General features: G+C 58.1%; 1 protein-coding gene across 2 annotated transcripts; it reads right to left on the bottom strand.

Moving 5' to 3' along the window:
* Positions 1 to 1,269: 1,269 nt before the first annotated feature.
* On the bottom strand, positions 1,270 to 22,443 carry IRF8 (interferon regulatory factor 8). Of its 2 annotated transcripts, none has more exons than XM_042918196.1 (9): positions 22,362 to 22,443; positions 18,546 to 18,720; positions 13,317 to 13,500; positions 10,832 to 10,920; positions 9,329 to 9,434; positions 8,084 to 8,131; positions 3,482 to 3,868; positions 2,469 to 2,584; positions 1,270 to 1,861 (listed from the first exon to the last, which is right to left on the bottom strand). In XM_042918196.1, exons 2-9 carry the CDS (start codon positions 18,717 to 18,719, stop codon positions 1,685 to 1,687), a joined length of 1,281 nt encoding a protein of 426 aa, XP_042774130.1. In that variant the 5' UTR covers position 18,720; positions 22,362 to 22,443; the 3' UTR covers positions 1,270 to 1,684. The 2 variants fall into 2 exon arrangements, with proteins under 2 accessions (XP_042774130.1, XP_042774131.1); XM_042918197.1 differs by lacking the exon at positions 22,362 to 22,443 and adding an exon at positions 21,840 to 22,337.
* Between the last annotated feature and the right edge of the window lie 271 nt (positions 22,444 to 22,714).

Genomic DNA, 22,714 nt, shown 5'->3' with positions numbered 1-22,714 from the left:
GAAAGCCGACAGGCGAGGCCGCTTCGTGCCCCGTCGGCTGTCAGTCAGGGCTGGTGGCCACGAGGCTGGGTTATGAAGGAGAAAGAACGGGGTGACGACTCTTCTCCCCCTCCCAACCCCGCTCCACAGAGAGTTGGGGGGAAAGCCCGCGGACCCTCCCCGACCCTGCCAGGGGTCCACACTGCAGGTGGGACGGGCTCACCCCGGCCGCCGACTTCCACTGGCAAGCGGCCGGCACCCGGCCACCCTCTGCCAGTCCCAGCACATCGCACAGGACACACGGGCGGAGAGGGGGCACCCCAATCTAGCGAAATACAACTGGCTTTTTTTTTTTTCCCAGAAAAAAACGTTTAAGTACTTTTCAATGATGAAAGTGATTTCAGAGCGGTTGTGGAGATGGGGAAGGTCGACGGGAAGGCTGGCCTGCCGCTGCCGTTTTGACACACTGTGGGGCAATAAATGCATCTGATTGGACAGGAAATAGCGTGACGTTCCTCTGGGGCTAAAACTGGGACTCCTCCCCTGGAGTCCCACCACAGGACTCGGCTGAAGAGTAGAATCTGGTGTGGCCCCAGGCCTGGGAGTCCGAGGGATGGGGAAGGCCTTGTCCCTGCCGCCATCCACCCTGTGACCAGGGCAGCGGTAAGAAGCCGACACCTCTCATCCGCGGTCCCCAACCCACCCGAGCCGCGCCCACACGCTCACCACCGCCGGCTCGTCGATGGGTTGACCGAGTCAAAGGCACAAATCAAAATGCTTGTACAATCTACAATTACTTTTTGAATCTGTGGTTTATATCCTGCTCACCTTATGTGAAAAAAATATATATATCAAAGCAGTTTACAAGAGGACAAATTGAAAGAATGAGTATTTTTAAAAACAGGTCAAAACCATTTAGAAAGAAGAAAAAGTGAGGGATCTGGGATGATTGAATTACAGCAATGAAAACACACACACACACACACTTAGCTCGAAGCTTCCAGGCGACAAGGGCCCAGAGGAAAAATCTTCACTGTGTGGAGGTGAAAACACACCAGCTCACCTGGTGATGGAAATGCCCTCCTGGCAACAGATCCCCAGAAGGAGGTGCATTCCCGCAACAAGCCAAGAGTTCTGTGTTCATTTGCTAAAGGGGGGGGCTGCTATCTAAGTTTCTCTAAACCTTATTAATGTGCTTAAGAGCAGAGACGCTCCACGCGGAATCAAGCATATCAAATCACGAATCTATGGCTCTAACGCAAGGTACAGACAAAAAGCAGACTTGTTCTGACAAGTTGATCTCCTACTCCAATTTTTTTTTTTTTTTTTTTTTCCTGGAAGCAGCTATTTGCTAGTAAAACTAAATGGCGAGTCTTTGGAAATATCGATTATCCCGAAATGCTGAAAGAATCTAGCAACTGATGATAATTAGGGGAAATGCAGGGAATACATGTTTTAATCACGGGTTGTGTATGTAGTTACAGCATCTGGATCGTTCGGCACACTTTCCTACGTTTATACCTGAACAAGAGGCGTGACGCGACTCTGTGTCGAACATCAAGGCCTCACGGGACGCCCTTACTAAATTAAGAGCAGATGAAGCCCCGCCCCAGGTCAGAGGGAGCCACATCCTTAAATAATTACGACAGTAATTGTAATAACGAAACGCGAGACGCGGGCAGGACGGGGTGCCCGAGAGAGAGGCTTAAACCGTGATCTGCTGGTTTTCTCTGAAAAAAGGTCTCTGGTGGGAGGCACAGATGTCTGGAAACATCCGGAAGACCTGGTCCGGCTGGGGCTCCTCGGGGGGCGGCACCATGGGGCCGGAACCGCAGCTCTTCCTGGCTTCCTCCACCAGCTGCTGGACGTAGAGCTGCTCGATCTACGGGGACGGGCACAGGTCAGACGTGGAGGCGGGAAGCGCGGTGGCCCCGCCTTTGGCCCTGGCCAGATTCTCGGGTTACCCAGGCCGAAGCTGACATGGAGAACCTCCACATGAGTCCCACACGAATGAGCCCCAAACAGGCGGTGCAAGGAAAGGGCAAGGGGTCTCCCCATAGGGCCCCGACCTGGTAGCCAGTGGCCAGAATTCCACCATTAGGGTTTCATTCCTTTGACTAGATTAAACAAGGGCTTGCAAAGCCCTAATCCGTTCCTCAGACCTTGAGGCAGCTGAACCTTGCTAGAAAGGTAGCGTCTTGCTAGAAAGGGGGTTTCGACTTAAAACACAAACAAACAAGAAAGGCAGGGAGAGAACACAAAGATTGTGAGTCCCAGAACGTGGGAAGATGGTTCAGAGCGGCAAGAATGGCAGACGGCAAGAATCCACCAGCCCCGCGTGGAGGTTCACCGTGCGCCCCGGGCCTGCCTCTGCCCACGGGTGGAGCAGCCCGCTCCCTGTTCTCCAGCCCAAGCGTAAAGTGGGTCCCGCCGTGCGGGCCAGGAGATCCGGCCCCGTGGCCAGAAGCCCCACGGCCGCCTGTTCCTACCTGCACGAGAATGAGTTTGGATCGCAAGGGAGTCATATCTGGAAACTCCTCTCCAAAGCACAGCACCACCCTGCTGTCGGGAAGCCGGCTCTGGTTGTTGTAGAACTGTTGGAGCTCTGGGGAGACAGGAGGGGGAGGGGCCCCTGTCGACGCCGCCGGGGCCCCCGCCACGCTCTCTCCCCGGGGGTGCTCCCCGCAGCTGTCACACCTGAGCCCACCCTTCCGGGGCCCCTTCTCCAGGGAAGCCGCCGGGACTGCTCAGGCCGGGCGGTAGGAGAGGCCTGACCCCAGCTCTGGGCCGGCGCGGTCACGGGGAGAGGAGCAGAGAGCTCTGGGGACACAGAGAAGGGAGCGGCCACGGCACTGCAGGTGCTCATTGCAGACACCCTGACCTGGAGGTGACCTGGGAGGAGCACCCGGGGTGGGATCCTAGCCACATGCCCCACAGAATAAGTCACGACAGCTACCGCCAGCGTGAGTGCCGTCCGCGGACTCAGCGCGCCTCGGGACGTGCACATCAAGCCCCGGGCGGCCTTGCCGAGATGCAGGTCTGACCCCGCAGGCCTCGGTGGGGGGCGGCGGAGACCCCGCACTTCTGACCGGCCCCCGGGTTACGGGGACACTCGGCAATGCACCTGCGAGCTACCGGGTCCCTTCATCCCCCCGAGGGCCACACGGGAAAGCTGCGGTCTCCGCACGCCCATTCCACACACGGGGCAGTCAAGGCGCGGAGCGGTTCCCCCCCAGGGTCGCTGAGCAAGAGAGCGCAGAGCAGGACCCCCCCCCCCCACCACCGGGGTCCCCAGCTGGGTGGGGGGGGGCGGCCCGCGGGAGGGAGGCGAGGTCTCTGGGAGGCGGGGTCCCCAGCTGGGGGGGGGGGGGGGCGCAGCCCGCGGGAGGGAGGCGAGGTCTCTGGGAGGCGGGGTCCCCAGCTGGGGGGGGGGGGGCGTGGCCCGCGGGAGGGAGGCGAGGTCTCTGGGAGGCGGGGGAGGCCAGCCGGCGGTGGCACCGACCTCGGAAGAACTGGCTGGTGTCGAAGACCTGGACCACCTCGTCCCGCTCCAGCTTGTTGGGCCTGTCCCTGCGCGGGACGGCGTTGCCGCTGCAGAACACGCGGCCCTGGCACCGGCGCCGGACGAGCACGCCCTGCCGGCTGCTGTGCAGGAGCACGCCCCGCTCCAGGTGCCCGAACAGCTTCCGCGTCACCTGCCTCTGCCGCTCGCTGGGGATGGCGTCGGCCGGCGGGAAGCACACCAGCTCCAGGCCCTCGGGCCCGAGCAGCCCGGCGCCGGGCGGGCCCGGGGGGCTGAGCGACAGGCGGCAGCCCTCGGGGCGGGTGGTGGTGGTCCGGCCCACCAGCTTGCCCCCGTAGTAGAAGCTGATGACCATCTGGGAGAAGGCTGCGGGGAGGAGGAGGGCGACAGGTCAGCTCCGCTGGGCGGGGCTCCCCGGTCCCTTCCGGGCCGGTGCCCAGCGCTCTCCTTCCTCCCAAGCAGGCCGGTTGGCTCCTCGCGTGCGGGGGACCCCTCGGCAGTGCGGGAAGTTCACGCACGCCTTCCGGAAACGGTGTCTTTGTGAGCACGAGGACATTCGCGGAATCACTCAGGAAGCAGTGACTCGAAATACGAAACAACTGTTCTCGTGCTCTCCGTTCTCCTGGGGAAGGTCGCAGGGCCGGTACGGTTTGGAAGTCAGTAGAACTGCCCCGTCACACGGCACTCTGGGACCGTCATATGACGTCACAGAATACCCGTAAGCGACACGCCGCGTTATCCGTTACCCGACAGATACACCGTCGCTCGTGCTGTGGAACAACGGGGCCGTGACCGGATTCACAACGGACCGAAGTGTGAGATTTGAACTCCAGGCCAGGGAGAACAGACATGCCCTCTTTTCCTTGACAAATTCACAGCCCTCTTGGGGTTCCTCGGATTTCAAATCACGAATCCCTCCAAACCCTTCATCTAAGCCTGTTCTTAGAAGAGTCTGAAAATCATTCAAATTAAGTCGTTTCTCCAGACGTGCTACACTTAAGGTCGGGGAAGGAGGCAGGGCGGTGACCCAGAGCTAAGTAAGTGAAAAGATCATTCAATCTTCGGGGCGCCCGGGAGGCTCAGTCGGTCAAGTGACCAACTGGCTTAGGTCATGATCTTGCAATGTGTGAGTTCAAGCCTCAAGTGGGGGCTCTGTGCTGACAGCTCAGAGCCTGGAGCCTGCTTCGGATTCTGTGCCTCCCACTGTCTGTGTCCCTCCCCCGTGCACACACACAACACACACACACACACTCTCTCTCTCTCTCTCTCTCTTCAAATAAATAAAAACTTCTTTTGTAATGACAGTTAGAGAAAAAGAGGATGTTACCAGGTGGTACCCAGATACGAAAAACCATCGTGCAAGTGGGGCTCCAGTAACTGAAATTTGGGAACCTTTAAGCCAAGGCACCAATGAAGACAACAGCTAACTTCTGCAACAGTCCCAGAGAAATCTGCATTTTGATAGTTTTAAACTGTAAGAATTACAGGCACTATCACCAAACTTGGTGAGTTTGGGGTACCTCCTAAGGGTCCCGGATCAGTCCAGGGCTGCCTTCTAGAGCCACACAAACTGTGAGCTGCCCACCCCCATGGCAACCCCTCGAGTTGTGCAGTGTACCACCCACACAACAGTCAGGGGCAGCCCTGTGGGTGGCCACCTGCCTCACCCAGGTTAATAATGCTGTGTACTTATAATTTCTTGCCCCCTCCCCACTGGGCTCTGATTAAGAATCATTTGCTCAGTCAAATAATAAGACCCCCTGCTGCTGTGGGCACAGGCTCCATCTTCCCCCACATGGGGGTTAAACGGCATTCTAGAACCACTCTGGGTTGGGAGCTTCAGGTGTTACGGTCCAATTCATTTATATGACATGTGGGAAAACTGAGGCCCAGCTGAGGTCACCCAGCTGGCGAGTGGCAGCTGAGGTCACCCAGCTGGTGAGTGACACGTCTCATCCTGTCCAGTTCCCCATCCTGCGCACTGTGCCAGCTCTGGGACATCTGCATCCCCCGATGGCACGCTCCACTTCCTTCGCTCCAGAACATTTCTGAACTTTGTCACAGACGAATGAAACACTACAGACGACTCTGTCACCACTCCGCACCCTCGCCCCGCCACTGCCGAGGCTTTATGTCACACCAGCGCCTCGCGGCCCAAGGGAGCCACAGATGGGTGCTCTGGAGAGGCCCGGACGAGGCCTCCTAGGGACCCCAGGGCCACAGGGCAGCTTAGCTTGGGGCCGGTTCGAGCCGGGAAGGCCTGAGCGACGACCGCTGCCCCCGCAGTGAGCGGCCAGCAGAGACCCGCGGAGAAGCCGCCACCAAGGCCACCAGGTGGCTCTGGCCAGCCCACCTTGACCTGCCCTGCCCCCGCACGGCCACCTGCCCACCGGGGGACAGCCGCCCCACAAGGGCAGCAGAGCAACGATGCCAGGAGCACAGACTCCCCGACGACGCGTGAGCCCAGCTGTGACTCTGTGCCTCAGTTTCCCCATCAGCAAAGCAGAGATCGTGGTGGCACCCAGCTCCCCAGGCGGCTGGGGACGAGCAGGAGCTCGTGTGTCGTGCGGTGCTCACGGGCGGCTCCTGAAGAAATCGGGGTAACAGGACCGGAAGCTAGCCGCGTAGACGAGACTCCCGGAGTCATAAGCCCTAATTCTGGTCGAGGCAGCACACGCCAGGCGCTGTTCTCAGTGCGCTGAACTGAGGGGCACGTTTAACGCTCACGATGGGAGCTGGAGGCTGCTGATCACTCGACGCCTTTTCCAGGTAAGGAGTCGGGTGTCGACAGGTGAAGGCATTTGCTCTGATGGCGCAACCACGAAGCGGGGAGAGGGGCTCCCCGGCAGGCCGGCCGTGCACCCGCGTCCTGCAGCGCCGAGCCCGCCCCCTCCGTTTCCGGACACGGCCTTGCCCCCCTGCCCCACCACTGCAAACACCGCCAAGCACACCCCCACCCCCCCTGGCAGCCACGGGCGTGTCCGGATCCAGCCCGGTGGAGGGGGGGGGCGTCCACGCAGCTCTGTTGCCCACACTCCACACGGGGAGGTTTCACGTAAAGGTCTGGACTTCTGATACCTCCGGAAAAGTGGGGACAGCAAGCCTGGCGGGTCTGAGGCCCGCAGGGCACCGTCCAGCGCTGAGCAGCCGAGGGGCAGGCCCTGCACTCCGCCGTGGCCTCCAGCGCTCCCTGCCCGCCCTTCCGCGGCCCCGCTCACTCACTACCTCGTCCCCGCGGCCCTGAGAACCGGGGACCCTCGCCATCACCTTGTTTCCACAGGGCGGGGCCAGAGAGCCTGTGGCCCGAGCAGAGGGACCAAAGTCCGCAACACCTAGAAGGTTTTAGGATTTTCTGTGCACGCGGCACTGCTGTGGGTCGCTCCGCCCGCTGTGCGCTGGGACGAGTCCGGAGCCACTCGGCACACTTCCTCCTCACCCGGATGCCTCGGCCCTGCCCCCGGCTCCTCTCCCGCCCCCAGAGAGCACCGGTCAGCAGACTCGCCGGGCCACAGAGCTGACTAGCTCAGAGGCCTGGCCCCGCGGGCCAGGGCGTCCCGGAGCGGTGACAGGAGTGCGACGAACAGGAACGCGGGTTCTCCGCACTTTGCGGGCCTGGGTGAGAACCTGCCTCCGCCACACCCCGAACACTCGTCCCACGAGGCCCGTGGTCCAGACACCTCTCTGAGCCCCGCTTCCTCCTCCGCACCGGGGGGGGGGGGGCCTCTGGGGTCCATCCTGATGGGTCAGGCTGTTCACTTCTCACAGAACTATCAGGGAGGACACGGGCTTTCTCTGCTCCGTCAGTGAGCCAGAATGCAAACTCCAGGGGCCACGGCAGGAGGTCTGAGTCCCCAGCATCAACAGACAAAAACGTGGCACAGAGGCCACCTCTGCCCACGAGGGGCGGGAGCCTGGAGAGGACGGCCAGAGGCCATGTCCTGGCTCTGCGGCCCACGTGCTGTGTGACCCAGAGCCTCTGAGCCTATGCGGCGGGAACGATGTGGCGGGAGGTGTAACGGGACGAGGCCTGACCCTGGCGCCTCGCCAGTATTCGGCGTCAGCCGCCACCATCAACCCCATCACCACCGTCGTCACCACCACCAGCCCCAGCCCCAGCCCCATCGTCGCCATTAATTAGGACCATCGTTATCACGAACTTGAGTGTGGAAGACAGTAGAGGAAATGGGCACTGGGGACGCTCGCTGACCAGTGACGCTCCTACCAGAAAACTAACGCTACGTCTAATCCTCACGAGGGTCCGGTGAGGTTCTGCCTGGCGTCACACAAGAGAGGCAGGGCTGGGCCTTGAGTCCGTCTGTCCCCCTGCTCTCTCTCCTGCAGGGTTACGCTGCAAAGAGCTCTCGGGATCCATCTTTCGGCCCGTTCTGAGAAGAGCCTCAAAACGGCCGGCCCCTGACGTGCTCAAAAAGCAAGCAGCGAGAAGGATGAACTGGGGTGCTGCCTTCTGACGTGCGATCGGCTCATCCACGGGCCCCTGCGAGCCCACTCGGCCCTCTGGGCTCTGCCTTCCAGGAGCGCCCGCGTCCCACCGCGCCAGCCCAGCCCCGAGCACCCGCGTACCTGAGTGGTGCGGATCGTAGGCAGTGTAGCCCGTCACGAGCGGCAAGCCTGTGGGAGAAAGAGAAGGCCCAGTTGCGCGTGAGGAACCAACCCCAGCGCCGCCCCCCCCCAACAGTTCCTTTAAAAGCCACACGGGGTGTGCTCCCAAGGCCCAGAGGCCCTGCCACAGGCTTCCGCTCAATTCAGTGCTTTTCCCTCCCAGCGCCATGACCCGCGTTTCAAAAACACGGAAAATCAGACCTCAACTCGACCGGCACAGAGGGGGAGGAAACGTCCTCTGTGCTGTGGGGTTTTTGACCAAGTGCCGGGGTGATGCTTTCCTCCCACCCAAGGGCCTGCTCCCGAAATGTCACTGGACGGCGTGCCCACCCTCCAGGCCTGGTCTCCGGAGGGAAACCTGGGGCCTCAGCTCGCTTTCCGGGAGGGATAGCCACCGTGCAGGGAGAGGGGGCTCTCCCGGGGCCCCTGAGGCAAAACTGCCACCCACAGCCTGGAGACCTTTGAAGTCAGTTGGGCCAGAGTCACCTCCCAGTCTCCCACAAGGAACAGTCGGGGAAAGAGGTAGAGGGACAAGCAAAGAAATCTGTGCTCGTGGAGGGTCGTTCGAGAAGGAAGCGGGCTGGGGGGGAAGTGGTATCAGAAGCTAATTAAGTAATTTATTAAATAAGTGATTATTTATTAATCCCAATGAAAATAGGGGTATCATGACCCTATGGGACAGGTCCTGGTGTCTCCATTTCACAGATGAGTAAACCGAGGCATGAATGAGATCTGCAGGCCCCCGCCCCGCCAGGGGGCTTCAAATCCAGGGCGCCACCCGGGCAACCCTCGCCCGCCTCCTCTCCTGACGCCCTGTGCTCCCCTTGGCTCTGAGGGGGGGGGGGGTCCCTAATGTCCCAAGGGAGTGGCTGGCAGACATCCGTGCCAAGCACGAGTGTGGCCGAGACCCCCAACTCCCCTCTGGCCTTGGAGAAGTTTGCACACCCCCTCCCTCCCCTCCGACCCCTCCAGGAGCGCAGGAGACAAGCAGCCCCCTCCTACGGGGAGGGCCCATGTGCCCCCCGAGAGGCAGTGGCGAACGGGGCCACGGGCATCACTGCGGACTCAGTTACCTTCGATAAAATAGGGCTCACAGTAGAACCACCGCCCCACCTGCCCCCAGCTGCCTGGAGGCTGAAAGGAGTCAGTGCCCAGACCACTCGAACGAGCCCCGCACGCCGGCCGCACCGGGGGGCCCCTCCTCACCTGCGCTGGGCTGCTGGATCCACCAGTCTGGGAGCAGCTGGCCCCTGCAGGCCTCCGGCGGAGAGGGGCTCCTTTTGACTACCCCCATGTAATCGTCCACAGAAGGCTGGAGGAACAGGGTGAGAGAGAACAGCATTGCGGTCGGCGGGCTTCCAAAGTGGGGCTCCGGTGCTCGTAAAGGCAAACGGTTTAGACTTAACCCAAGCCACACTGTCAACCTTTTATCCCAAGACAAAGGGAAAGTTTTACTTCGCCTCTTGAAAGACCTAAGACAAATCCAGCAGGCTGAGCGCTCAAACCACGCGCCCGACTTACCAGCCCCTGCGGGACCCCTAATAAGTTTATGGGCGCCAGTTGCAAAACCAAATGGCCACGGGTCGCCCAGCCGCCCGGATGCCCCGGGGAGGCAGACAAGTGCTGGGACGCCGAGGCACAGCGACGCCGGACAAGCTCTGCCACGACCGGGCAGGCCCCGAGCACCGTTCCACGCCCACGCTTCCGACCTCTGACCCACTCCTCAACGGATGCGGATAAATCTGGGTAGGCAGCATTTTGAAATCTGCTTTCCTTGGGATCCTGCTGCGCCAACCCAACCTCTCCCAGCTGAGTCAGCAGAAAAGCCTCGTGCAGAAAAGGGGACGTTGCTGGAGAGACACGAAGCCCGGAGTCCACTTGGCCTGCTGCCAGAGACCACGCAGAAACCTAACAGCTGCCATCGGCAGAAAACTCAGCAGCCGAGAGGAGGTTGGCACCTCCTGACAGCCAAGCTACTCGTAAAAGTTCTGTTGCTGCCACGACGGTATTAAGGAGAACGTCCACAGCACCCACACCGCCGTGTACGAGGACCCTGCGGGATTATTTCAGCTAGGCGACGTCTGCCTTGCACTGGCCGTAAAAACGGAGTTAAGAAGCAGATGGCGGCAGGAAAAGGGTATTTGTAGAGAAAACGCTGGAATCCGAAAACCGTGTGTTTTGCCTCCGGAGACCCCGTTACGCCTTTACTCACAGCCTATTAACTCGGAGTCGATATACAGGCCTAACAAGCTCCAAGGCCCGCCTTCCCAATCCATCGAGACCTAACGCCGCAGATTAGGAAACAGGGAGCCCGCCTGCCCTGAGCGCCCCCCTCGAGCAGCCAAGTGGTCACGACGACCCCAAGCTGCAAGGGAAGTCTCTCTTTCATCGTAGCCTGTCTAAGAAGCCAAGAGGAAGCAGGATGCACTTTTTCTAAGACTGCCAATCGAAATGTTTAAAATGTGGCGAGTTTAGGGCGGGAAGAAACGGCACCCAGCCCCGGCGCTCGGGATGGAGGCGGGGAACGAGGCGACGGGGCGGCCAGACGGCAGAGGCTGGCCTCGCCTTCCGTCTCAGGGGAGCAGGTGCCGCTGCCCGACAGAGCCCAGGGCTCTGCAGGCCTGGCCAGGGCAAGAGGGGTGCCGCTCCTCGCGGGGACCCACGCGGCTCCTCCCAGGGCCCCGGCAGTGCCGCGGGCCGGCCACTCACCTCCTTGATGAGCTCGTCGATCTCAGAGCGCGTGCACTCCATCTCCGTGATGTCGCTCACGCAGCCGGGAGTCGCCATGCCTAACTTGCCTGCGGAAAATCGGACAGGCGCGTGACCAATGGCACTGGGGCACTGCAGCCTTCCGCGAGGCCAAAATCAGTGTGTCGTGCTTTTTGGTTTTGTTTTGTTTTTTAAAATGCCGAGTTGAAGGAAATAAAAGTCACTGAGTGTCTTCGCTGGTTTGGAAAAAGGCCCGGAAACTATTTCCCGTGATGCTTCAGTCCTCTGACGGGCAAAGTCAAAGGGAGAAGTCAGTTTCGTGGTTTCTAACACTCAGAGGACAAGGACAGTGGTGCGGCTGGGCCCCGTTTGCCCAGATAGAAAACGAGTTCCCGTCGGACACACTCTACACTGGGCGGTCACCACCTGTCCAGGTTCCATTTGTAAGTCAGGCTGTCTGAAGACGCTCAAAGATCTCCCGGCAAAATGCGTGTGCAGATTGGAGTCATTTTTTAAAGTTAATTGACAGGAAATGTCTCTGTGGCCTTTCCAAATATACAGCATGCATCTGTGCACACACGGCAGGCCCACACATGGGGGCCCGGCGGGGTGAGGGGGGGCAACAAGCTCCGTCAGGCATGGCTGCAGGCACAGAGCGACCCGACAGCAAGCCCCCCACTTCCTCCCCATCCCCCCACCACAGACCTGCCTTCCGAAGTGATCAGAGGGCCACAGACACTTGACTGACCCATCGCTCTGTCCTGACTGCATCTGGATTCTACTTTGAAAGACTCAAGAACTGGCTAGAAGCTGCTGATGGGGGAAGGAGGGGGTAGCCTGCAAACCACTGAAGGACAGAGCACAGTGGGTCCATTTAGACTTTATGCAAATGCAGCGTCCCTCTGCCCCCTGAGAACCTACTGCTTCTTTAAAACCCGCCCCTGCAGGTGATGCTGGCTGCACCCCGTACAAACAAGCTAGGGTCACCTGCCGGCTCAAGCTCGGCCAATCCCAGGGTGGGAGGGACCAACAGAAACCTCTCCACTCCTTCAAACCACAATTCGATTTGTGACAATGAACAATTATCCCAACCTTGGAGGTGAGTAAGGCAGAAACGACGATGCACACTTGGCCTTTCAAAGCCATCCCGGAGGGTTAATCTAAGAAGTCTCCCTGTAAAGGCCATCAGATTCTCTGGGGGGTGGTCAGTTTGTTTGACTTACTGTTGACTATCGATTAGGGCTCTGACTCAGTCAAGTTCGGTGCTAATTTACAGACAATTCAGCTTCAAGTGACCGGCAGCACAGATAATCCCCACACTGGGGTCGGGGGGAACATCCACGGGTTGGGCTCGCTGACCATGTGTGACCCATGCTTCCTGTCCTCTGTTCAGTCTTTATCACTATGCTGGCTCCCTTGTGGGTGAGTTGAAGGGCTGAGACCCAGGCTCACTGTCTCTTCGGAAGACTCACAGTTTTAACTGTTTTTGAAATTACATGTCGACCCTCTCAACATTCCCCCCCCCCCCCAAGTGGGAAGGGCTCGAGTTCGGAATTTCTGCACAGCCCTAAGGAGTTTCTGAGGGCTCCATTTATTTGTAGATGCCCCGGGCATTCCTGGACCACTAAAAGGCAGGTAAGGAGAAGAGGGTAAGGCTGCAGGAGTCTAATTGCTACATCCAGCGGCTAATCGACGTGTCAAAGAACGCTTCAAGCCAGTGACGGTGATTAGCTTTTATCCCACGGGCCGGGCGGACTCTGCTGATTCCCAGCAGCTACACAGGCTGCCACTTTGGAAAGGGTTCGGAGGCCAGACCGAGCTCAGCGCATCCCGGTTGATTAGTGATGTCTGACCAGGGTGCCGAAGCAGGACGACGGGCTGGGAGGCGGGTTTCCGCCATCCCTGCTTTAATCTCCTGGGAAACACTCTCTCGGGATTCTAGCTAGAGCGGGAAGACCTTTCGGGAATCATCACATCCCAGAGTTCCCACATAACGATCGGATGTAACCGTGTGCTGGGGCGTATCTGGTCTACGGCGGCAAAGCTAACAGCGCCATCGTCCCCAGACGCATTGGTAACTTTACCCTCCATCCTGTCACCCATCCCTTCTTCGACCACCTGACTGGCCCCTGGCCCCCTCTGGGCATTGCTGGAAAACAAAAGGGATGCCTCATCCACACTGTCCAGGATGCTCGCTCCTGTCTAACCCTGTTCGTTACTGAGCCTCGGGGAGGCCCCACAGTGAGCTCCCGGTCTGACAGCCCCAACCTCCCCACCCCTTCCTCCCACGGAAGCTGCCACTCGGCCAGCGGATGGTGGCCAGGGTCAGGGGAAAGGGCTCTCCACATCTGCTTACGCAAAGGAGTTGACTGGCAGCTGAGCTAAAACCACTCGCCCCGACCTCCCACCCCCGACCCAGGCTCTCTGGCGGGGCCTGCGGGCCGGGCAGCCTCTGCTGGGCTGAAAACCCGTAAGGGATACTTACATTTTTGCTCTTCCTCGGGGACGATGCGGTAAACTTTGTATGGCTCTGAAATGTCCAGCTGGGACCGGTCTGTCACCTCCTCAAAATCTGGGCTCTTGTTCAAAGCACAGCGTAGCCTCGTCTTCCAAGTGGCCGGTTCTGCTTTGTCCCCTTCCTTGAATTTCCCTTTAAACACTGCCCAGGCCTGTAGAAACAGAAAGAAGCGCATAAAATACGTGGCCGCCCACCCCCACCGGCCCTGCCCACAGGCATCCACGGCCACGGGCGAGACCAGCACGTTCTCTCACCAGTCCTGACAGTCACTTTTGGCCACCACCTCTCGTTCGAGGACTTTCGGGACAACTTTCTGTGACAGATGTGAAAAGATCGGGGCCAGGAAGGGGCCCCGGGGGTCACCCAGCTGAGCCAGAATCCGGCCCAGGGCCTTGGCTCCTATACAGCACACATCTCGGATCTGTCTCTGGGCCATTCCTGCCTGGGACCAAAGGGTCTGGAGGAGCCTGAGGTCAGCTACAGCACAAAGAGGAAGTCGCACATGGTTTCACTAGAATGTTCAAAACAAAGAACAATTTGTTGCTTTTTCAAATCAACCCCTGGCTAAAATTTAGCATGAAAAGGGAACATTTGCAAGAAGTCTGAATGTGGTCACCGCTGCCTTGCTACTTTTAATAGAAATTGTGTTTTGCATTTTGGCGTTTATTCTAACCTTCCCCGCCCCACCCCCAGGGCCCTGCTTAAAAGGGCAATGAAATGGGTTCTGTCGCTGTTGGTTTTCCACGGCTCTGCTTCTGACCTCTCCAAACCCCTTAGACTCTGAACAAGGACGAGAAACTCAAAGCTGAAGACCTAAAAGCCACAGTGCAGAATGGGGCAGAACTAAAAGAGAATTCAGACAAACATGCGAACGGGCACGGTTTGAAGATTTCAAAACGGGAATCCAGACACCCCAGTGAGGAGGTCACTGCTATCAGGTGAAGATAACCTCCCCCGTCAGACGAAACCGGATGCAACTCCCAGCCTGGGATAGCACGCCATCTGGGGGGAATCCCCAGTCGCACTCAGGAAAATGCAGTTCCAAAGGTGACCTCCCCAAGGTGACCCAGCCTGGGGTTAAACACCACTGTCCTCACTTCCGACCCAATTAAACTCCACTACAGCCAGAGTTCTGAAGCTTAATGCCGACACCGGCCCCCTGGGAAGCTCGTGAAATGCAGACGCCTGGGCCCTGCCCCCTGAGATTCTCATTAACTGTGGGTCAGGTCTGAGAATCTGCACCTTTTCCTTTAAATGTTTATTTATTTATTTATTTTGGCGGGGGGGGGCGCGGAGAGAAGCGAATCCCAAACAGGCTCCGAGGGTCACCTCCTTCTCGGACGCAGACGCAAACTCCCCCCTAGAAATGTGTTCCAAAGTAAATGGTTTTCAGTCCCTTCCGGTCTTTTGCCCAAGGATTTTTTTTTTTTTTAATTTTTTTAATGTTTATTTATTTTTGAGACAGGGAGAGACAGCATGAACGGGGGAGGGTCAGAGAGAGAGGGAGACACAGAATCGGAAGCAGGCTCCAGGCTCCGAGCTGTCAGCACAGAGCCCGACGCGGGGCTCGAACTCACGAACCGCGAGATCGTGACCTGAGCCGAGGTCGGAGGCCCAAGCGACTGAGCCACCCAGGCGCCCCTAGGATTTATTAACTGCAGCTCAGACCATGCATTGATTTATTTCTCCCAAGGAAGGCCCGTCACGCACCCGCTGAGCGGCAAGTTCACACTTCTATTACGTTAAGTCAGAGCTTCTCCACCTCAGCACTGTTGATATTTGGGGTCGGATCGTACTTTGTGACGGGGGCCGTCCCGTGCGTGGCTGGCTGTCCAAAAGCATCTGTGGCCTCCACCCGCTGGATGCCGGGAGCGCCCCCGCCCCTGTTGTGACAACCCAGTATGTCTCCAGCCACTGCCGCGCGTCCCCGGGGAGGCGAAATTGCGACACACTCACACTCCCCCGCCCCACCCCCCCCTTTGAGAACCACTGGTTAACCCACATTACAAACGGACCCCGAGGAGCACGGGCTTAGAGGCATGCTGGGCCCAGCTGGTTTTTAGCCGACGGTAGTACCTTCCGTCCATGGCTTGCACTCCCCCGAGAAGCAAGCCAGGACATCACAGAACAAAGCGCGGCCCCGCGGTCAGGAAGTGCCCTGGGTCCGTATCAGGTGCCTTGCTTCCAGCCCTGCCCTGAGCCCTTTCGTGGGCTCTCTGCTGGGCTCTAAACCTCCCAGCTTGGCTGGCTGATCTCTCAAGACTCTTCCTGAGCTAACATCTGGCAGAACAGAGCGCTTCTGAGGCCCAGTGACAACAGCCAGCACGGCGGTCAGTGCCCCCCCGCCGCCCAGGCACTGCATTCAGCAGCAACCAGCATTGACCACACACGCTTCCTGACCCAATGTTACTGCCCCATCTCGTGTCTTAAAAATCAAGCACTATTTTTTTTTTTTTCCTCGAAGGCCTACTGGGTTTGAAATATCTGTGCTACTAAGTAAGTTCTAACTCACTCAGGCCTGTCACAAGGCTGGTCGAGGAGAGAAACAACCCTCAGTCAACAAGGATTCCACCCACCCCACCGCCCCGGGTTTGTGAAAAGGAGGCAAAATGCTTTTTGAAAAACAAGCATGAGTGGATACGAGGGCCTCGGTGTGCCCGGGGACGGTGCCAAATGAGCTCCGTCTTTTTCAATCCCCATCTCTGGCCCTGCCCCACGAGGCCGGCCGCAGAATCCTATCTGCAGACGACGAAGAACGCTCTGGTACAAATGCCTTCTTAAGCTCCACTCTATCCTCTTAACTCACGGACTTTTTAAAGGTTTCCTTTGAATGCTTCAAACAAAAGTTTCTCTACGGAACCAGAAGATCCATAAAATGGCTCCATCCAACCGAGGCCCGACTGCGGGCTCTTCCCGTGGGCGTCGCGGGGACGCACCCTCAGAGGACGGGAGCCAGCCAGCATGGCACAGGGCAGAGCCACGTGGCCTCCTCCCCCTGTTTCGCACCCGCGTGCCTCCCTCCCCACGGCCAGCAGCTCTGGGGGCTGCCCGCGCCCCCCTCCCACCCGGCTCCTGCCGAGATTGTGGGCTTCTCTCAGATTGCCACACTGGGCGACTGCGAAATGAACGGAAACACTGGGAATCTTACACATTTTTCTCAACGCTGTTGAAACGGCCATGAAGGGCATTGCATAAGACATATAAATCTGGGGCTTTATTTCATTGCCCCCAGAGCGTAAGTTGAAACAGGGAGCTGCGTGAAGGGAGAGGCCTGGCAGGCCACCAGGGGCCTCGGCCAGGGCCCCTCCTCTCCTCCCAAAGAGGCTGCCGTGATGGTCACCCTGAAACCGTGTCCTCGGCACCCCACGCGCCTGCTTAAACCTGCTCCCTCTGGCCGCGGTCGGCAGCCTGCCGGCTTCTCAGTGGGGAGGGGGGAACGTGCCCCCCCCCAGGCGGGTCTGGTAATGTCAGGGCGCCTTTGGTCGTCACACTGGGAAGAGGCGTTACTGGCATGTAGTCGGCTGAGGTCAGGGGTGCCGCTGAACGTGCCCCAGTGCCCAGGACGGCCCCCCAAGGAGGAACTAGCTGGCCCCAGACGCCAACGGGGTCAAGGCTGAGGGGCTCTGGCCTGTAGCCAGCTGCCATCCAGAACTCCCAGCGGGCCCAGAGAACCTTGGGCACTGTTTAAATGTAGCCAGAGCCATTCCCAAGAGAGGTCCACCACGAGCCCCAAAGGCAAAAGGCCCCACCGAGAGTGATAAGGGGGCCATTGCCATTGCCAGGCTCCTGAGCCGGGGTCCTCGAGGGGAAGAAATCTGCTGGACACTCAGGCTACATGGGGCCCCCTGAAGGCGACTGCGTGCACTTGTGTCCGCCCACATGTGCCCACTTTTCTGGAAGAGGGCCAGCGGATTCCCAAAGAGACCCACGCCCCCGGATGACAGAGGTGACAGAATTGCTCAGATGCGGAGCCTCCCCGCAAAGCCCAGAAGCACTGATTACGCCTCTGAAGCCAGCCGCGACCTGCCTATGCTCCGCTCTGGGGCCAGGGGTGATCTCCGGTCGCTTCTGTTTGGTTGGGCCAGTGGATCAGTCATCCCTGGGGAAGCATCCGGGCGCTGCGCTGGGGACCCGCAGGCCTGCGCTCCCTCCCTCACCACGGCCCAGGGTTCTGTTCCTCCCTTCCACAACTCAGCCCGCCCTGCTCCTCCCCCATACTCACTCCCATACCCCCATGCCCACAGAACAAGGGAGGGCTCAGGGTCAGCTACCTGCGGTACATCTGTTTGCAAACACAGAAGCCTGGGCTCACCTTGACCGAGGGATCCAAATCTCCCAGGGAGAACGCAGCAGGGAGCCTGCATTCCTGGAGCCTCAGAGAAACCCACGGGTGACGATGACCCCCAGGGGAATGACAAACACCTCTGCTTATGGGTACGGCTCGGGCTCGCTCGGGGGCAAGGGCTCATGCTTGGGCTGCCAGGCTCCATCACCCAAGAGCCATGAGATCTTGGACAAGTCCCTTCTCTCGGGGCCTCTACAGAGGCAGGAGAGCAGCACAGCCGTGTGTGGAAGGAAAAAGAAACACGTGGGCCAGGCCTGGCACGGGGCGAGCTCTCACTGGGCGCTGGCGGTAAACAGCGAGCCTCTCCATGCTTGGGTACTTCTTATTCTCAAGGGGAGGAAGACTATTTTAGATATCTGCTGCTGCCTCAGGACACCCTACATGACCAGGCCCCGGAAGTCACGACAGATGGTGTCTCTCTCATCTGAGCCGACCCTACACTGCCAGGCAGATAACCTTGAAAAATGAAGACTTATGCCCTTCCTAGAATTTTTTTGTGGATTTAGGCGGTAGCGTCCGGGGGTCTCAGGGCCTCGGAGAAGTACTCTCACTCCCGCTTCACTAGTCCTCGTGCAAAATAAATGGTGGTGTAGGTGATAAAGGTGCCCTCAATTTCCTCGGGGGGGAGAATACCAACAACACACAACCTCGAAGGGATTCGATCACACATACCGTAGATGCAAAACCACCCGGTATATATTTCTGAGACACGTTCGGCACTCAATCGATGTGTGTTTTAAGAAAACAGGTTAATTTTCGAGCAAATAAGAGAGATGTCACTCAACCCCTCCACGGGCCTGCAGGGAAGACCGAAACCACTGGTGACGCGGGGAGGGAGCTCGAGTCTGTACCTTGAAAATGGAGGCATCCACTTCCTGATTATAATCTTGTTTGCCAGCGTGTTTCCAAGGGATCCGGAACATGCTCTTCTCATCGTTTTCCCAGATCAGCCCCGGGTACATGTTGCTGTCGATTTGCTCGATCAGCCACTGCCGAAGCCGCCGGCCACCGTTCCGGTCACACATCCTTGGAAAGGAAATCGAACACATTCTGTGATGTTACAAATATCGTCCCGTTAATCGCAGCGTCCCGTGTACTGGCACACCAAGAAGCACTGACAGGAAGATCAGAGGGTTGCCACACAGGTGCCCGCCTCGGGGAAACCCACGGACCTGGGACGCCGGGCCACCTGCCGAGGGGAGGCCATGCCTCCCCTGGGCCTCAAACCCCCGAAGGAAAAGTGGAAGCTCCCCGGGAAACCTGCAGCTTCCCAGCAGCCAGACGTCAGCCCCTCCTAGGGTTCCGCCTGGCACTCCTTCTAGCTTTCGCCCCTCGCTCTGGTTTGGGCAGACGGCCCCATCTGAGGACACCTTTCCACTCACAGTACGAGATGGGGAGTAATCACTCTGACACTGTCAGGTCCCTTTAGTGAGCAGCTCGTCCCTCCGAGAGCAAGCTCCATTACTCGATGCCCAGTCTGACCAGTGTTCATGAGTAAATACGACATCTGTGTGTGCCAAGAAAGAAGAGATCCTCAAGGCTATCCCTTTGAGATGGTTCCTTCACAGCTGGGCTAACGATAAGACCAAGAGTCTGGGAATGAGACAGAGCTGGGGGCCCACTTCAGTCCCGCCATCTCCCAGCTGAGTGACCCTGAACCATCATTTAACCTTGGGTGCCAGGCACCCAGGCTGAAGCCCCAGGACAAGTATCAATACTTTGCGTCATTGCGGTGAGGGCTCAGAGGATGTGTATAAAGCACCTGAGGCCACGCCTGGACCTTAGAAGGTTCTCTCTAAATACCGGATGTCATTTCTTCCAACTTTCTTCCTCGGGAAGTCTCACGACCAACGGGGACAAAAGCAAGGAAACCCACTCTGACCACTGGACAGACCAAGTTAGCCGGGCTAGACTCTTCCAGAAGGCACCAGAATTTGGGGATCTCACCAGGGTGCCCAGAGACATCCTTTGGAGGAACATTCTCGCCAGAACAGGCAGCTTTCCCAACAGCCCAGAGAAAAAGAGAGAACAGTCATGCCACATCCACTCATAGCCCACATTTACAAGAACAGGGGTGGAAATCCCCTAGGCGGTTGGACAGACGCCCACCAAAAAAAAAAAAAAAAAAAGCATTTCTATTCCTCTGATTAAAATGTGACCTCTTCGGGCAAATCGGTTTGAGACAATCAGTGGAGACAAGACACAATGTCCTCCAGAAAACAGTCACATCCAGAGCCATGCTGGTCCATAATGTACGTGACTCGGAAACCAGCCACCCTGCAGGTAGCTGTCGGACCGGAAGGGGGTCCGGGTCCCAGAGAGGAGGTGAGTCCCAAGTGCCAGCTGTAACTTTTCCATGCCCACCTGTGGAGGTAAAAGGAGTGAAGCACGTGGGATAGAAATTGGACTTGGATTTGGAAACTGCAGACCCAGCAAAGGCTTTGCTCCAACTAGAGGAAGGTGTTTGGGAAAACCACCTGAACGCCTCTGAGGCTCTCCTCATCTGCAAAATGAGTGCCTCTCAAGCATCCCAGAATTCCAAAGCAGTCCCTGCGTGTATAAGTAAGAAGGTACAGATTTAGGAGGGACACCTAGTAACAGAAAGAGAAGGACACCACCAAGCCCCCCGCCCCCCGCCCTGGAAAAATAACCTCGCAGAGGACTGATTCCTACAGATCCCCCCTGGAGAAAAGACAGGAGACTGTCCCCTCGCTTGAGGAATGAGCTGTGTGCAAGAGGAGGGTGAGGGGCCAGAACACGATAGAAGGGGCGGTGTCTGCGGGTCTGCCAATTCAATGAAATGTGCCCACTCAGGAGTATTTTGTTCACCCTCTTAGTACTAGGTTTATAAACCCCAGTCCATGTTCCAGGAGCCCCCTGAAATGAAAAGCAAGATTTTGTTTGTATGGATGCTTTTCTAGAAAGTGAACCAACACCTTCTTATTGAGATTTCTAATGGATTCACAACTCCCAGAATTGTCAGGAACAACTGCCTTGCTGATTTATAAGAACAGGAAAAGAGAAAAGACAGAGAGGGGCACTAAGAGGAAAAGTGATTACAGGACATGAAAGCGGGACAACACTTTAGAAGCCATGTGAGCAGCCGGTTTGCTCACAGGAGGGAACATGGAGACCCAGAGAGGCACCCTGACCCCCAGGCACCCCAGCCAGCGTCTTACTTCACTGACTCTGCAGAGAAAAACCACGGTTAAGTCACGAGATCTAAGCACATGGACCGCCCTACCTAAACTTTCACTGAGATCACCTCTAAGACCCTAAACAGCAGTAAAAGCCAAGATTCTAGCTCGATGATGACCCACAATGATTTACTGAACGCTAACAAATTAATTCCACCAAATGCCAAGCCAGAAAAAAATGTATAAGTCCAGTCACATGTTTATAACTTCCTCTTCCTTGATTTTTAGGTAATAATTCTCTTTATGGGCCAAGTCCTATCTGGAGCTAATCTGCATCCCAATAAATGAGTCCGGGGGATCAGGCTTCCCAGGCAGGAGATGATAAGACGCTTAGCCCGGGCCCCACCCAACCCAGATTCCAGGATGTGCCCATGAGGCCACAGAGGACTCACCTCCCGCACTCCTCAGGGCCCCTCGGCATTTGCCTGGTGGCCACAAATCCCCATCTCCCCTGACCCCAGACCAAAAGCATCAAAGCCATTTCTTGCTTGGGCCTCAATCTTTCTGAAATGACTGAACCCAATTCTGTTCATGGAGGAACCGGACACAACCCCAAAGGACAGGCTCAGAACCTTCATTTAAGGACCAGCTCCTAATTTAGGTTAAAAAAAAAAAAAAAAAAAAGTGTCATATCTCCCCATATGTTGAAGGGTTAGGTTGTTTTGGGGTTTTTTAATGTTTATTTTTGAGAGAGAGAGAGAGAGAGAACCAGCAGGGGAGAGGCAGACACAGAATCCGAAGCAGGCTCCAGGCCCTGAGCTGTCAGCACAGAGCCAGATGCAGGGCTCCAACTCAGGAACCATGAGATCATGACCTGAGCCGAAGTCAGACGCTTAACCGACTGAGCCACCCAGGTGCCCCCAGGGAGAGTCTGAAGTTCTGGAAAATTCAGTCTCCAGTCTCCATTCACAACACCCTCCACAACCTTGGGGAAGCAACAGATCTCACCTTAGAAAGTCTCCCCTTGGCCCTGGAGCTTTTATACCAAAATGCTCCCGTTTGCTGTGAGCCCTCCACAGCCTTTCTCGCCAGGGACCACTGGGCTATGACAGGAGCAAAGGGCCGCAGACCCACTCATAAATCCTAACTGTCAGCAGGCAGAAGAAAACCCCAGGGCGCACCCCTCCACAATGCAGGGCACGCAGCCTGGGCGAGTTTCCGGGCAGTTTCTGGGTCGTGACCCTCCAAGCGTTCCTCCAGGCAGCAGGGCTTGGGCGAGACCCAGGGGCAGCTCTTGCAAAAAGGGGTCAATACTTCCCCTCGTTAGGCAGGCCATTCTAAAGTTTTCCGTGCAAACCAGATTTTAAGAAAAATGGGGTTATTTTTTGTCAAGCATCAGCCATTTAGGGAGCGGCCACCCCATGCTCAACGCCTGGACTTTGGGTTTGGGCTCCGGGGGACCAGCAGAGGGGGAGGAGAGACAGAGCCGGGCCGGCCTTCGCCTGGGCCCGCTCCCGCCCAGCCGCCTACCTGCCGCCGCGCGCGCCCGGCCCTCCGCCCGCCTTCGGCGCCGCCGCCCGCGTTCCCACGCTCGCCGCCGCGCTCCAGGGATGCGGCCTCGGGCTCGGGCGCCCGCGCGAGTGTAGGGACGGGGGGCGGGCCCGGGGCGCCGAGCGACGGCCGCGCAGGCCAATGGGCGCTGCAGGGCCTCCCGGGTGGCCCAATGGGCGCGGACGCGCCGCCAGGACCGCCCAATGGGCGCGGCCCGTCCGGCCCGCCTTCTTCGAAGCGCTCAGCTTTCCGAGAAATCACTTTGCGCAGGGGCGGCCGCTGACGGCCCGGGTGCCCTTCCGGGGTCCCCGCCGGGGGTCCCGGGGGCGGCG

The sequence above is a fragment of the Panthera leo genome, chromosome E2 (genome assembly GCF_018350215.1).
Source record: "Panthera leo isolate Ple1 chromosome E2, P.leo_Ple1_pat1.1, whole genome shotgun sequence".
Taxonomy (NCBI): Eukaryota; Metazoa; Chordata; class Mammalia; order Carnivora; family Felidae; genus Panthera; species Panthera leo.
This window is presented reverse-complemented; position numbering and strand designations above follow the sequence as displayed.